At 37.8% G+C, this 17,166-nt stretch overlaps 1 protein-coding gene across 1 annotated transcript in view; it reads left to right on the top strand.

The window, feature by feature from the left end:
- RANBP17 (RAN binding protein 17) overlaps positions 1-17,166 on the top strand; it is a 158,304-nt gene that overhangs the window by 91,171 nt on the left and 49,967 nt on the right. The window contains exons 17-21 of the mRNA XM_009880751.1: positions 526-606; positions 5,179-5,242; positions 5,327-5,435; positions 10,662-10,774; positions 16,968-17,056. Of these exons, the coding sequence (XP_009879053.1) occupies positions 526-606; positions 5,179-5,242; positions 5,327-5,435; positions 10,662-10,774; positions 16,968-17,056 (456 nt within the window). The remainder of the gene's footprint in view (positions 1-525; positions 607-5,178; positions 5,243-5,326; positions 5,436-10,661; positions 10,775-16,967; positions 17,057-17,166) is intronic.

Here is a 17,166-nt window from a genome sequence, read left to right as displayed (position 1 = left end):
TAGGGAAGAGGAAAAATCAGGATTAGTACAAGATCGGCAAGGTGGAGTTTGACTGGCAATTGGGTATATCAGTAGCTCTGTGAATTGGCCCCAAGTTTTTCTGTGCCCCATTTCTCCTATGGAAATTTTCCTGGGGAATTTATAGCAATTTGGTTTTATCATGTGAAGAACTGGGTAGATAAATACTACAGAAGTTAAGTGGCCAGATACTGTGTTGAGAAGTGAGTAAGATAGATATCAGTATGGGTGAGCTTCAGATAATTTATTTCATTATGACAGATGGTAGATTATTTTTAAAATGAATGTATTTGTTACAATATTACAAAAATGTTTGAATCCCTTGTTCAGGAAAAAGACATGGCATGCTTTTATAGGATTTTCTGCCTCATAAATGGAAAAACCTAAGACATATCACAGAAATACATTTGTAGTATAATGTGCTACTACCCTGAGCTTTTGCACTGCACTTCTCAAAAGGAGGAAAATGTGTTATAAGATCTCACTCTTTTGTTTTGTTTTTTCTAGTGTTACAAATCTTAAATACCGGGGAAGATGTGAGCCCGTGATTTCAAGAACTCTTCAGTTTCTAAATGACCTTTCTGTTGGATATCCTTTTTATTATATTTGACATAACATAACATTTGCAAATAATAAGGTAAAAATTAATATGAGACTTCTGTTGTTTTGTGTATCACATTTTTAAACCAATTAGGATATTAATAGTTACTCTTTGTGGTTTATCTTTTTCTACGCGTAGTTTTTCAAAGGTGTACTCTTTGCCACCTACTTCTTGTCAACAAAAGAGAAATCACGTAACTAGTTGCTTATGGTCATGTATCCCATTCCTAATCTTGAAGTCAGTACCATTGAGGAGTCCAACAATGTTGAGAACAGGATCGATTCTGTTAGCTGGTGGGAACAGGATTGGTTCTGCTTTGAGGATGAGTCAAGTAAGGTATGAAGCGTGAGCTAGATTTTAAACACAAGCCTCTTCACGTGTTTTATCATTGCCTAATTGTAAGTTCTTCACTGCATCGATGTCATCATTACTACTGATGCAACAGCAATAATTTGCATGTGGGTTTTTGTCTGGGTTCAAGTATTTTTGTTAAATTCTTACCCAAATCATGGCTGCTAACTTGCTATCTGTTGTATCTTGTTCTGCTGTTCACTTACTTGTCATAAGTTGGAGAAGAATGTTTACGCTTTGAATTTTCAGTGACTTGAGCAAGAAGATTTTTTAAAAAAGTAGTAGCTGGTTTTGATGTGACAAAATATTTGAAGACATACAACAGATAATAAACCACCAGAGCTCATGAAAACATTCAATATTGAAATCCTTTGCTATTTTAAAATAAAAACAACTTTTCAGAAATTTTCGAGAGGAGATTGCTAGACAAGCAGAGGGGAAGGCATCTGGAATATGACAATTGGTATCATTTTATTTCTCCGTAGAACTCTAATCGTATAAGAAGAATTTTAATATATTTCCCTGGCTTGAAAGATGAGTGTGGGTTTCCACATTCCATAAGTGAATTTTGTTTAATGAAAATCATACAATGTGTACTTCTATATGTTTACTTGAAATATCATTAAGCAGCTAACTTGATATTTTAGATACGCATGTGTTTATGTTCTCATGGCATCACAGAAATAGGACTGGAAAGGACTTGAAAGTGAAACCTTACTAAGGAATTTGACAAAACAGAAGGGGATACATTTATTTCATTAATAAGATTTATGAAGAGACTAATGAGCTCTCTCCTCTTTTATACTATATACTTATTGCTTCAGTAGGGTTCAAAACACTTTCAAAATAACCAAGAAGTGTAATGTGGGGCACCTAACTTAAAGCGCTTGCTTGTTTCTGTACGGATACTTGCTGAAGTAGTCAGCCTCATATTACTGCTAAAGCCAACAAGCATCCAACATTTCATATTGTCTTTGGAGGCTTTCGAAGGCATGTATGGTAGCTCTCAGAAGTGAGGGTCGGTATATAAACTATTGGTGCAAATAATAGTTTTCCAAGGCTGAAATGTCTGGAAAGTTTTAGTTTTTGAATTACTCAAATTATATTTGCAATAACTGAGTTTCTGCTCATGAAATAGACATAATAATATCAGGACCTAGAAAGGATGAAAAAGTAAATATTTAATAACCTAACTTCTCCTGAAGAGTAGAGTTGGGATGAAATTGTGTTGTGGGTTTTTTTCTTTGCAGAAACTTGCGAACTGTGGCGAGAGCAGTTTCAGACTGCAGGATGTAAAGCAGCACTGTCTTCATAAATATATACATCTTAAACGTCAATGTGAAATGTTTAAAGACTAGTAAAAAGGGAGATTAACTAAAAACATAACTACCAAAAATCTATTCAATTATTTTTCAATGGAAATACTTCAAACAAAAATTCCGAGGACGGTAGCTTTTCTGCTTAGATGGGTGGGGTTGTACAAAGATAGCTCTAATGCCGGTTCACTTCGCCGTGATGTTGTATTAGTTAAGTTTAAAATTGTGTTCCCTGGCAAACCATAAAAGATTTCAAAAGTATTAGACACCCACTTTTGTGCTGGAATTTAATATGCAACTTTTTATTGGAAAATAATCGTCCTTGTCTGGCAAAATCCACCATGCAATATTTCTGTTAGTAGGCATAATGCAATAAAGACAGGGAGGGCTATTTATCACTACAAATTTTGAGGATTTCAGGATTCTTTTTATTATTTTAATATATTTCTTTGGTATTAAATCAGAAAAATGATAAATTACACCTGTCGAGGCTGTTTTTCCTTTTTCCCAGAAAATGATGTACAACCCAATTTCACTGGTCATTTTGGCTTTTAAAGATATGTATTTTTTTTCTATAAAAAACTCTACCAATAGTTTTTTTTTTAATAATAATACTGAAGTACTTTTTATTTCAAACATATGAAGTAGTTTATAACTACTTCCTGGCATTGCAAACTTTGGCCTTTTCACATTATATTAGGCTTTTTTTAAAAGGCATTAAGTATATATTGCTTTGAAAGAAATAGCGTATTGTTAAGATGCTGGATCCAGTGGATCAATTTTCAGTATTTGATATAGATTAAATTGTGGCTAGCCTGAAAGGTTAAAATAATAATTTATTTAATTTCAGTACTTTCCTGTATGTCAATCAGCTTCTACACAGTCTTAGAAATTGGTAGTTTTCTTTTTTTTAGCTGTATAATAGTCTTTTTCTAAAGGATAGTCTAGAATGAAAAGCAACCATAATTCCAGCAGCTGTACTATATAACGGGGGGGGAGAAAAAGAATAAAAAGTGTGGAACAGTATTAAGAACAAAGGCAACAAATGATTGGAGCCAGTGTCACGGTTTACATTACTTTCACAATTATTCCAGGTTTGCATATTTCGAAATATATTAGCCCAATTTGATTTCAAAGCTCAGTTATTTGAATTATAAATCATTATGTCCCTCCTAGCTGATCAGTCGTGAAATATCTTTGAATTCATTTACATAATGGAATATGTTAGTCATTTCTTTATGTCTTTAGCCATAGTGCCTCCCTCATGCATGTTTAGTTCTTTCTAATAATTAACTTTTCCACTGTATATTTTTGTAGCGAAATAACTATGGTTTCATTGTTATTTTGTACTATAACTTGGGGTAAAATATTTATAGTCTCTCAGAAATTCTTTATCCGCCTCTTTGTTATGTTATGAGAGGCTGTCCCTTTTCACATGGGGAAAACCCCAACTGTGTAGCTTTGCGCTATAAACCAGGGAATGCTACGGCAAATGTTACAGATTGACAAAGGAGCATCATCTGAAAACCAGATCAGGAGATTTTTCCAATAGCAGCTATAAAACCACCTATTCTTACACTTTTAACTGTTTAAAAAGAATTTAATCACTTTAAAACAAAAAGGGAACTTGTTTATTGCCGTAAAAGTAATCAAACTCTTCAATCAGTTACGTGCAGGAATGGCAGGGTGAAGCAAGCACTCAAAAAAAAAATAAAATAGTAACGATAATTATGCATATTTGTAAAACCTTCTGTGTTTGTGCATGACGAGGCACTCCTGTACAGTCGAAATCATGCAGTCATACTGATTATTTCTTTAAGAACTCCATCAGTTCCAGGGATCAAGAGCGTTCAGGAAACTAATGAGTCCTGTTTTTAGAATACTCGCTGTAGAACGTACAAGCCCGTAAGTCATTGCATTCATTTGATGCCTTCAATGCTTATGAATGTTTCTGGGCCTTGAATTTTCCTGCGGCGTTCCTGAAAAAGTGTGTTAGTATACTCGGATATCAGAAGGCCTTTTATATCCGCATTTTACAGATGCAGAACTGAGAGGGTGGAGTGTAGCTGCGGTGGTGCCTGCCCTCTCCTCCGGCACTGCCGTGAGTTTAGCCGCTTGGCGGAGTGGGCGATTTCCCTTCATGCTCGGCAGTAGTCAGTTAGGTTGGCTTTATATTTTATAAAGTTGGAGAAACTGGGACTCCTATGGAAGTATCCATAGACAATGTCCAAAATTCCCCACTGTACCACCTTGCTGTGGACTTTGCTCTGGCTCGGAGACTTTGTATGCTCTTAAGAAATTTCCATGCAGTTCTTAGACATCTGACAATACTTTGGGTGAGTGATTAACATAGCTGAGTATGTATGAGATGCACTTGTATCTGTTGTAACCGAAATAAGCAGATGTGATTTTTGATGGGTCTGGAAGATCACTGCGGTGATTTTGAGGCCGTTACGTCAGCGCTGCTTTGGGCTGCTGCCAGTCCTGGTGCCACCCTCCAGTCGGCTGCCACACGGGCAGTTGCAAACCCACTTTTTTTTCTTTTTTTTTGCATGCTGATAACATGGGTCTATCTGGGGAAAAAACAGCACCATTTATTATCAGAAACTCTCCGTTTAATTATAAGAGTCATTTAGTTCATTCGTCTCTTTTGTGACTAGAATATATGCCATGAAAAGTAATTGCTTTAATTAATAATAGATTATGGTCTTTAATGTTCTAAAGAATATCTCCATGACATGTATTTCTAGATGAAATCCAGATTTTTTTTTTGAGGTACATTTGTTGTTTTTCAGTTGTTTGGGTTTTTTCACTAAAAATTCCTGAAAGTTTGTATAACCTGGTGATGTAATCGTAATGCTGCAAGGCTCATCTTTCCTTAACGCCTCCTACTTACAGTCTCCTGAAAAAGCTTGTGAAAATAGAGGCTGTGAAATTCATGCTTCAGAATCACACAGTAAGTTCCTTACTATGTTAAAAAACATTGTGTGTTGTAAATTTTGGAGCGCACTTAACTTTTCGTACGCTTCTGTTTCAACAGAGTAAGCACTTCCCTTTCTTGGGGGTCAGCGATAACTACAGCCTCGGTGACCTTAGGTGCCGGACAGTGTTCTACACTGCTCTCACGCGTCTTCTCATGGTAGATTTAGGTAAGGTCCTCCTCCCCGCTCCCTGAGACACCCCTGTCTTGTGTAATGCTATGAACTTTTAAGGTCATTACGCCAATTAAACAGCAATTTAATTGTACAGTAAATAGGTTGTAGTTGGGATTTAAATCACTGCCTGTTGCCTTTTGAGATTTATGGCACTAAGCAATAACACTGTATTTGGTTGTTGCCTTCTGTGGGACAAATAAGCAAGAAGAGTTATTTTTTGCACAGAAGCACTTTTTGTATTGAGAATTTACAACATTAAGTGTTGGAGGAAGTGTTTTGCATTTCCAGGTGACATACCAATTACACCAGAACCTTCCAGCTTCTAGTAGAAGGAGGTTTTTTATTTCACTTCTTTATGCAAGTTCCCAATGTACAAGACCATCCAGGTTTTAATAAAAACATTGACAAGAGTTCTGCAGTTCAGTCAGAAATACTTAAACATGCGCTTGGGGTTACCTTTTGAGTTGTCCTTTGGAAATCAGGGAGGTTAGACCACGCGTAAAACCTAGCGCAGGCTTTAATAGCTAGGTGCGATAAAGGACCCGGTCACTTTGAATCCAGGCGTTGCCCCGGGCCACCGGAGTGAAATGCAGAACTCTGCGTGGTTATCTCCCTAACGGAGAAGGCTGCGCTTGTCAAACGCGGCACTGAAACGAATCCTACGTGAGAACAGCTGAGGGTGAAGAATGCAGTACTTCTGAAATTGTCTCCATTCTGGTCAGAGCTAGGGGCTTATGTCTGCTGAGGGCCTGCCTTCCAGGCTGCTTCCATCAGGATGGGTGCCCGTAGGTGTTCCCAGGCGGGCCGCTGATGACGGCCTTCAGAAAATAAGATGAAGAGTCTTCTGTCTACTGATTTCCAGCCCTCGTACAAGGACTTAACTAGGCAACACGCGTGCAGAAGAGATGGGCACAATCGTAAGCCAACGGTAGTTGTTGCTCCCCTTGCTGATAATGGGCGCCTGTACTGTCTTCTGCAGAACAGTGCTGAAAAGCGTTAACTTCGAGGCAAGACCAAACCACACTTCTCAGCTTTTTCTTAAAGAATGGCAACTGTGAGCTGGACCTGCCTTTACTTGCAGTTCAGCTGCTTTCAGTACTGGCTCAGTGTCGTATAACAGAAGCAATAGGTACATTTTTTTAATATAAAATGGGTTACACATGCAGTTTCAGTAACTTTTCCTACAGGGGGAAAAAAAAAAGATTTGGTAAAAACAAGATCACAGGTGTTAAAAATTACATCTCAAAGTAGAGGTTGTGTAAATATATGTCAGACAAATTGCAGGCATGTGACTTGTGACTGGCTACAAGCTCATAGAGGTCATTGTGATTCCTCTAGATTAACAGGTCTACAAGATGTGAAATGATTAGGAATATCTGGCAAAAGCATACATCAGTCTTTTGGCTATTGTCCTTTGTGTTCCTACCGGAATAAATTTCTTTGTCTTTGAACTGGTAGAAGCGCACATTTAGAGATGCAAATGGGTGTAAGTTGCAGTTTAGGATCCAAATGTAAACAGTAAGGTGTACATAAACTGTCCTTTCTGTGTGTTTGTACAAGCATTAAAAGGCAGTATTCCTACCTTGTGAATCAAAAGGTATTTGCAAACTGTGCAAACTGGCATTTTTAGACCAAAAAAAATTGTACAAATTCTCTTCTCTGAGTTTTTTTCAAATTAAGTGAAGAGCTTTATGTAAAATCCTTTTACATGATGATAAACAGTTTATGTGGAAACAAAATTAAGGTGAAGTTTTATTGGTGGGCGTTGTTTTGAGTAATTGATGTAGACATTTTTTGGAGATTAGTTGAATACAGTAAATTCGGAATATTTACGTTTTGAACAATATGCTGTTGGAGTGACTGGCAAAATTTAATTGTAGGAAAGAACAGTAATATATTAATTGGTGTTTGCTTCAAAATGCACTTTGGTTTCTGTTAAATTATTTTAACTTCATATGAATATAATTAGACTTTGAATTCCTTATGTGCCCCAGGTTGTGTTTTTAATAATTTTTTTTACATTTAGAATTGCATCATTTTGTCCAAGATTCTTAGTCCAGGATTTCTTAAGTAAACTGAATATTCACGCGAAGTATATAGTAACCAAAACTAATACAAGAACATCAGTAAATTTTACATTTAAATAAAAGTTTTTACTCGGATTAATAAATTTTAATAATTTTTTCTTCTGCACTACCAAAAGGAGTAGATCTAAGATGTAGAAAATCCCTTCAGGAGGTATTCAGCATGATTTGGGAGTGTCCTGTACTGACAGGTGGACGTAGTCACGCTCAGTGCCAAACCTCTCCAGGTGAAGCAGGTTTAAAAACTGGTGCTGTAAGCCGCACACAGATCTACTATAACTTGCAAGTGAGGCATCTCTGACATCTCAAATGACATAATAAGGATGTGTATATACGTAGTTTGAATTATCGAAAATGAACAATTTACCATAGTAGGTTTATTTAGGATCGTTTCTTCCTTATTAATACTATACTGTTCATGGGATGTGAGTGCGGCTTGTTCAGGAGTGCAAAAGAATGTATAGGCAGTAATTTGTGTTGCTTTTCTAAAAGTTTCAAATTATTTGATTAATAGGGCAGTACTATGTAGGAGTCTAATTATATATTCCTTCTTGACTGCCTGTACTGAAATTTAAAACGGAAGTAGCACAGAAGATTTCCCCTTACCCCATTTCCAGAACTAGCCCGTTTGTCATTAAAACGTTGGTCCTGATCAGCATTGGACATTCTGGTCGTTCTTTGGTCTTCTCAACTTTTTAAGGAAGTATGCTTGAGGTTCTACCTACAGGGAGGATTTGTCTTGGATTTTGGATGTGTACATAGTATCTTCATGGAGATCGTCTTCTAGTGATATGCAGCAGTCTGGATGAGAGGGAGTGTTACTTTTGCAATTCAGTTTTCTCCTGAGAACGCTATAAATGGCAGTTGAGCCCTGATCCTGCATAGAGCAGGATCCAAGTGGCTTCTGTTAGTCTGTACGCTGGCATGGGACAATACCAGCACAGGACTCTCTTTAAATTATTGGTCTTTATTTACTAATTTTTTTGCTCCGAGGAGAATCTGATAAGCGATTAAAAGGAGAAAAGCATCAGGATATGCAGTGCACATAGAAATAATTTAGCTCCTAGGAGGGTAAGAGCTGATGCTGGGCGAGCAAAGAGATTTGGAGCAGAGAGACTAATACTGTATTGGAACTGCCTGAGGAGCTGGAGTTGGCAAAGGCAGAAGGTAGAAACAAAAAGCTGGAGGAATAGTCTGGGGTTACAGTGAGCAATCGGAAGAGGACACAAGGGTCCGGAGATAATAAATAAAAAGACTGACTCCAGTTGAAGGGAGCAGAGAGAAGACAGCAGAGGAGACGGGCAAAGATGGACAGGATTGGATTTTCCCAAAGTCCTCCAGATACTGTCGCTGCCAGCATAGCTTTGAAATCTGGCCCGAAGCGTCTCACCCTCTCGGGTTCCGCTGCAGGATGCACGTTACGGATTTGGTCCGTTGCTTGGCTGGTTTAAGAAAGTTCTTGATCATATACTGCAATTTGAAGACTGCATAACTGTGGCTGACCAGTGCAGCAGCAGGAAGTTATTGAAAGTATTTCCTTTGCTTTTAAAAAAAAATCTAGGAGACTGGGCGGGAAGGCCCTGTACGAAAGGGAAGCAGGTGAGGTCACAAAGCCTGAGGTATCCAGAGCTGAGGAAATGCCGCAACTGGGATTGCCTCTGCTACTTTCCTCTCCTCTCCGTTGTAAATATTTACATTGTTATGAGGCAGTTTTAATTGCAGGATCACAATTACCTCTTTCAGAGGATATTTGCCTCTTTCCTTTCAGAGGATGTGTCATTCTAACTGAATGAGAAGCTACTGAGTACTTTGATTTTATTTTTTTCTGTGCGGTATGAGGAGCAGAAAAGGCCTTGGCTGCTTAGCAACATCCAAAACCATTAGTGTGCTATCAACAGTATTCCCACGCCAAACCCAAACCGCAGCCCTACGCCAGCTGCTAGTTAGAAATGCAGCTCCAGCCCAGGCCCAAACCACGATGGTGGTCATCTGCAGTTATGTGTTAGTCCACGCTTTGCTTTCTGTTGGGACGATTTTTTTTCCTTGGTGGACCCTTGGCCTTTGCAGTCATTCTTAGTGTTGTGCCGGGGTGAGCGGTGCGGTCTTCGCAGTAACCCTAGAGGTCAGAGGCTGGAATTAGGCCCATTTTACAGATGGGTGCATGAAGCGTAGAAACTAAACTGAAAAGCTGATGCTACTTTGCGCAGCCTATTTGACACACACAAGACTCCTCCTAACTTCACTTGCAACTTCGTTTGCCCGACTTTGCCAAAGAAGAGAGAAGAGAGAGAAGCCCTATAGCAAAGAGCTCTTTAAAGAACATAAATTAAATTCCTACTCTGAATGACTCTCGAGGGGAATCTGCATGCGCGAGGCAAGCTACCCTCATTAAGGGCCTAAAGAGAAGTAGCGTGAGTACCAGTCCTCATGCAAAAAGCCATTTCTAAAAAGTTGTTTGTAGGTATTTGTTCAGCGTCATGACAAAACAAAACCAATCCAGACTTCCAGGTTATCTCTCAACTGTCTATCCAAAACAATCTCTTTTTTCCCTACCCACAACATCTTGTTTCTTTTACTCTAAATTCACACCTTCAGAAACAAATGAGGCAATAGTGTCACCCGAATAACCCCACCACAGTCCAGATTTATTTCCACGGCAGCTTCGTTCTGTATACTAAATAGGTAGGAGGTAGAAAAAATAGCATATGATCATAAAAGATTGTGATTTAAACATCATACTACAAAGTGCAGACGTGAAAGGGTCTAATTTATTGTTGTCCTTTTAAATGTAACACTTTTTAACTGTTGAGTCTTGACTTACGTGAATATTCTTCCAGCCTACTGAGCAAATGCTGTCAGATTAACAGAGAAAACACAAATATGAAAAAAAAAAAGTGAAATGCAGAGGCATGCCAGTCTCAGATAGACGTTATTTGCAATCAACAATTTGTTGTCTTTGTTTATAGCTCAGTAAAAATATGACAAACCTCAGGTTCTTGTTACTGTAGGTCATAGGAAAGTTGCCGTGATGTCAGTGAGATTTTTCTATAAAAGCTGAAAAGACTGACTCTTCCGAACAACAGTGTGAATATGATGTGATGCTTTTGCTGTTTTGTTTTGGTTTCTTTTCCTGTAGGTGAAGATGAGGACGAGTTTGAGAATTTCATGCTTCCCCTCACAGTTTCGTTTGAAAGTGTGACTCGGATATTCAACGGTAGCTTTGAACAAGAAGAAGCAAAGGAAGGTTTGGTTCAGTTATAGGGGAAGACTGGGAAAAACTAATAGCGGGGCAAGCATTTAGCAACAAGCTTGTCATCTCTGCGGTCTGTCTCGCTTGGCATGTATATACCTCTATACTTAAATGCGTATTTATACCTGCAGACATAGATACAATTAGAAATTTAGACAGTCGAGATACAAAGGCTACGAATGACTATCCTAAATAAACTTTGTACAAAGATTTTGTAAAGGCCCTGGGATTTGTCAGTGCTCTGCAGATCAAGTGACCCCGTTTGATCCACATTTATAATCAAAGGGACAAATTTGTCTTCCGTGATAGCTTATCTGTGTCATACATAATACTCCCCTTTGCCATGCAAGTACCCTGTTTGTGTATATTAACATATTTATTTGGGGGTGTGAGGAGACACGTTGTAACACACTTGATAAAACACTGCTGCTTTAAAGTATTTTTTCAAACAAGAATTTATTATATAAATCAAGACTTTATTAAATGGCTGGGCATATATGTATAAATAGGAACTGGTCTTGAAGTATTGCACCCTTAAACTGAACAAAGTGATTAGGATAACTGATAGCTAAATAAGGTTTTTATGTGCCTGTGGGAGCCATATTAGGATTGATTTGACAAGTCAGTTCAGCTGTGGCAACAGTCATAATATCTAACACAACATTATGTTTTATTAGTAAAATCCTTAAGTGTAGCAAGCTGTTTGTGTCAAAACAACAGTATATTTTAGGGAAGAAAAAGGCTTGCTCGATACAAGCTGCATCATCAGGAATGATAATATATTAGAGCACTATTGCATTAAAGAGGTCCCCTTCTACCGTCACTGCATAAATAGTTAACAATGCACACTGGAGTGCTCGTTTCAGCTACACGGGGTAATTGTGTAGAAACCCTTACAGTAATTTTTCATTTGCTGTTTTGAAATATGATAAACACTACATCATCCTATTTATCCCTTTCCTTTCGTAAGAAAATAAACAGATATGCTAGCAATATTTAGTTAATAATTTGTCTACAGTGTGTCTCTGACATTACCAGAAGATGCACAGTTCACAATAATCACTTGAATTAAGCTAATATTTTTTTTAAAAATAGTACGTAAGGTTATTTCATCAATTACTTAATTCCAGTCTCCTCATTTGTTGTTGCTTTATGTATTTAATTTTAATAAGTTTTCGTCGGCACAGTTCACCTATCTCGGATTTCTCTCTTATATTTTCAAGTTATAAACCCTAAAAATTAGGATAGAGGGGTCATTTGATAGCATTACCCTTTCTGTAGGAAACGGTATTTATCTCGTGTGAGGATTCAGGTTATCAAAATAATTTTGCCGTTGTCCTGTCTGGTTCGCTCGAAACCATCTTAGTAGAGAAATTTTAATGGAGTGCCAGTGATATATTCCTAAACTAGCAAGTTCTTAACGACCCTGGAAAGTGACTGCTTGATTACACTTTAACGGTATTTGCAAATAAAATCACAAGTAATTAAGGGGAAATCTCCAGGCTTTTGAGCAAGTTTGATGCATGATAACTGCCTGATTCAGCTTCATCTAGAGTAATGCTGTGTAGACAAGAGCTACTGAGATCAATAGCAACATAATGATAGTGGCAGAATTAAGTGAGTAACCTGAGAACTGTGTCTTCAAAATGCATGCAGCTGCCACAAGCCAGGGCCACACAGTGCACTCCGTGCTTCCGTCCTAAATGTTCATCAAAAGACGCCCTGCAGGAAAATGGAGTTAGATGCTCTTTATTGCTGATCGTGTCTCTTGCCACATTTATCAGGGAAATTGGATTAGCAGTTGGCAGCTGCAGGTAGACAAGGTTCTGCAGTGATTAAATATGCAGCTTGGCTGCATTTGTTGTGACAGACCTTTAGTAAATTCTACTGTAAGCACCATCTGTCTAATTTGTATAAAGAAAACTTGGGGCTTTAAGCTACTGATAAAGAACTGAATCTGTTGCTTTATCATAAACAAAACTTTTGCTCTAAATTCTCTTAAACGTAATTTATTAGGTTAAAGCTATTTTTCTATCACGATGAATAAATAATACATGCAAAAGTGCTTTCAGGTACTTCATTTTGCAAGTACTGAAAACAAAACCAGTTCAGTTCTTCAATAAAATGCTTAGTATTCCCATCCACAGGGAGATGACACTCTTAAAATATCGCTATGAAAATGGTCCAGGACTGCCAAATTCATTTAATTTGTGGTTTTTACTAGGACTTTCTAACTGGCTAGGGTTTTTTTTTAGTTTTTTAATATTTCTGAAATGCAGCAGTGAAAAACAGTCACAACAAGGGAGCTCTTCCTTTTTAAAATACATTTGTAATCATTAAATCCGCATACAAAACATATGTTTAGGCTTCTTTTCCAGGGAGATCAAATATAATTGAAGATGGCTTAACTAATTACGTGCTTTGCTTTCCTTTTTCCTTTTTCCTTCTTTTTTTTTTTTTTTGCTACTTCCTTGTTTCACATTTTTATATTAATAGGAAAAATGTCCAGTATTAAAACAGTGGCTAATTTTCTCCTAAGAATTTCAAGGTTTCTCTTGACAATCCGGTTAAGTAATGTATCGACTGGGCAGCCGGAATCTCGGTAGTACTTTATTTATAGTTGTGACATCATCAGATTTGCTCGAAACGCGTGGACAAAAAAAAAGGATCTGAGGAAAAAGCAGTTAAATAGCAACGTGCTATCTTTAGCTGGTTTGTAGAAACTCCATGCTGTTAAATTATTTAAAATCCTTGATTTTCAGCTTGCACACATTAAAAGTTTTCACACTAAGTGCCAAATGTTGCAAACAGCACTTTAACAGAATGATTTTGCTTTGATCCCTGTAGCAGTTCCTGAATAATTTATCACAGGTTATTGCCTTAATTCTGGAGAGGGATAGAGCAATAAAGGCAGATGAAAACACTCCAGTTGAAACACCTTGGGGCCTGCTCATTCCTCTGACACGGCTCTTTTGTTGGAACTATTTAGAGGTTATTAAGACGTGTCTCCAGAATTAAGAGTATGCTGTAAGGATGAAGACAGCCATCTTAATTCTAAAGACAAAGCGCAATGACCCTTCACCTTTTTTTTCCTTTGTTGTTATTATATAGTAGAATTATGAGGGTAATATTATAGCTGCACCCAGTAGTGCCACTATAGTTAAGGGTCTGTCAGACTTTCCATTACAAGCCCCGTTTTGGGGGTGGGTGGCGTGAGTAGTCTCCTCTGTTTTAAATTGCCTTAGTCAGACACTTGGCACGTGTTGGCAAGTCACACGGGTTTTTTCTGTGAATATTTAGATCTTCGGCTCCTTTTCTTTGAAAAAAACATCGAAGAAAATCTTCTTTGGGACTTCATAACGAAACACTTGAATTTATTTGAAAAATTGCTCTGTTTTAATTAATCTTAAGTAAACTTACCACTGGCGTTTGGGGAAGAATATTTTGAAACGGGCGTTTGAGCAAAATCATTTCATTAGGAAGAAAAGCAAAGAAACCCACATGCTGCCGCCAAGCTTCTCTTGCTCTGTTTCTTGTGTTTCCTGTCCTTCGCTTCCCGTCCCACTCGTCTCGCGGTTGCTGGTGGCGGTATTCCCTGCCACGTTGCCCCAGCCATGGCTGGTGTTCGCCTGTGAATGAAGCCAGAGCTCCATGTATTCTTCAAATTACGCCGCTAAGTTTGCAAAATGCTTCGAACCCCACGGGATGACAGACAAAAAGTAGATGTGTAAGGGTATAATGTTGTTTGTCATTAATAAATTTTATGTGCACAAGTGCTATTGGAAAACTCGTAATGGACCAAAACTAGATTGTCTTGGGATTTTAGGCTTTTGCAGGGTTTTTTTCTTACTAAATGCGACTTAAGCAAGCGTGGAGTTTGGGGTGATTTTTCCTCCTATTAGAGTTTAAAGATATTTTTTCCATTGATTTTAATGGATCAGGACTTACCTCAGGATTCTGTAGGCTATTATATAGGATGTTTGGTTATTGCCAACTGTAGGCAGTGTTAGTTTATAAAGTTGAGTTCCGATGGATAATATCTGAACCACTGAGTTTGCTGGGGTTTTACAGGCCAGGAATATTATGGTGCCTTGTAGATTGAGGTGGTTTAGTAAGAGTAATGTGGTTAATGGTATGGGCTTTTTAATAACGATACCTGAATTTAAAGAATAGAAAACCAAGAAGAGTACTTTATGTAGTAGTAGTTCTCCTCTCTTTAGAATTCAAGGTCAAATGGTGTCTGAAATTGTGTGGGTTCCCAAAAATACAGGCCCGTAGTTTAAAGAAGGTTGCGCGTCTACTTTTGTTAATAGTTTTTAAATTCTCACGACCAAACTCTTTCTTAAATATGTTTGCAAAAGACTGTTTTCTTAGAACCAGTAGTTTTTCTAAAGAGAGAGTAAGCATGTGAGAGGGCTGTGGGTTTTGCTGGTTGCCTTTCTCTAACCCACGTTGTAGAGGTCCCAGTAAGACGGTGAGTGCTTTCTCTCCGAGGGCATCCTCAAACAAAGGCAAGTTCACATCTTGCCAGGGGCCAGAGCTGCCCTTCTCCCCGCTCCAGCCTCTCCTTTGTGCAGGCTGGCCGGTCTCCTCCTTCGTGGCTAGAATGGACAAAGGGACCCAAATCAATCTGGAAGATTTCCTCTTCCTTGTACATATTGTTGCATCTCTGCATCCCTTCAGAAAGAAGTGTAAAGCGTTGCTGCCGAGTTCTTTTAATTCTTTATATTTTGGCCACCGTGTCTGCTAAAGAGTTATTTTCTGTGTGGACAAAACGGCACACGAAGTATGAAAATATGGATGAATATAAAGTTACAATTTTATATTACATCTTCTCAGTATTGAACACTTCCTCTCTAGTGATTTCAGAGTCCCATTAAAGTTAATGAGAGTTGAGACCTCTCAGCATCTTGCAAGTTCAGGCCAGTTCAACGCACAACAGAAAGGAAATGCAAATATTAAAATACTCCTAGCAACCTCACCCACGGTTTGTAGAGAACTCAGTTTATCCTTGGGTAAATCTACGTGCGTGCCGTCCAAGGCAGTTGGACTACTGGGTCTGTATAGGAAAAGCAGAAATTAGCCCTTGTGTAAGATGACGTTTAGCAGTTTAACAACGCATCAGCCATAATGTGCTCTTTATGTGATCAATTAAAATGAATATGTGAATCTTACCTTTTGTATTTCTCAACACTATAAACATCACAGTGTTAGCACCAAGTGGTACATTATTACAAATGCTGCTTTTAAAGAGGGAACTCCTTGGTGTTTTTTTTTTTTTGCCGTGCTTCTATGATTTTTTTATTTTTTTTACTGGATTCTGCAGTACTGTGGTCTTTTATTATGAAAAAAAAAGAAGTACAAACCCCACCTGCAACACATGGACAAAATTTATTAAGTCTTCTTAATTATGAAAAATAATATTTATGTCTAAGTAAATTGAAAAGTTTGTTTATATTGCTAAAATAGTTTTCATTCACTAGTGTTTCTTATTGAAGACTTTTAATTATCCTGAAAATATCCCTTTACTAGGAGCTAATTATCTATGCATAAAGCGTTGCCTGCATTTGAGCTGGAAGGATTCTGAAGCCACACTTCAGTCATTACAGGGAAAAAAGAAATTCATCTCGGAACTAATGTTAATACAGATGGAGATTTGTGTAAACAAAAAAGTCGCTTTTTGAAGAAACCTAACTTGGAAAATTAGTTTAAAAAATAAACAAACAAAAGATATGTTAAAATAACAGTACAATGAGAATCTCAGTGCAACCTTAATTGTAGCTTATTATGAGTATCAGTTAGTCTTACACCTCATTCAAAATATTACAAGCTTAAATTAACGTTTTATTGTTAGTGTTACTTTAAATATATTAATACAGGAAGCACTTTCAAACTTTAATACATAGTATTCATGTGTTACGTTTTAATTTGCATTATTCATTAGGCTAGCGTATCGAATAACCAGAAGCCTTTCCGAAGCGTTTTGCTAGTGTTAGCGCTATAAAACTTGTGGAGATCTTGTTTGTTAAAAGAATCTTTGTGGGTTTTATAAAAAAAAAAAAAAAAAGATTTGAGCGAGACATTTAAACTAATGAATCAAAATCAGATATGTGGTCATTATTGGCTGATTATTACTCCATCTGCTCTGTGCTAACGTGAAAATCAATTACTGTGTCTCTTTCCCACTGACAGCGTATGTTGATCGGGCTGGCAAGGGATCTTCGCGGGATTGCCTTTGCGCTGAACACAAAGACCAGCTACACCATGCTGTTCGACTGGATGTATCCTTATTACGCGGTGACAATACCCGCTCTGTGCACAGAGGGATACCAGGCCCCTTGCATTAGTTTAATAGTATGGCACAGTGGGGAAGAGGAAACAAAGCTAAATG

This window comes from Charadrius vociferus, unplaced genomic scaffold, assembly GCF_000708025.1.
Source record: "Charadrius vociferus isolate BGI_N301 unplaced genomic scaffold, ASM70802v2 scaffold822, whole genome shotgun sequence".
In the NCBI taxonomy this organism is placed as follows: domain Eukaryota; kingdom Metazoa; phylum Chordata; class Aves; order Charadriiformes; family Charadriidae; genus Charadrius; species Charadrius vociferus.
The sequence above is the reverse complement of the archived record's forward strand: the minus strand, read 5'-3'. Positions and strand labels throughout refer to the sequence as shown.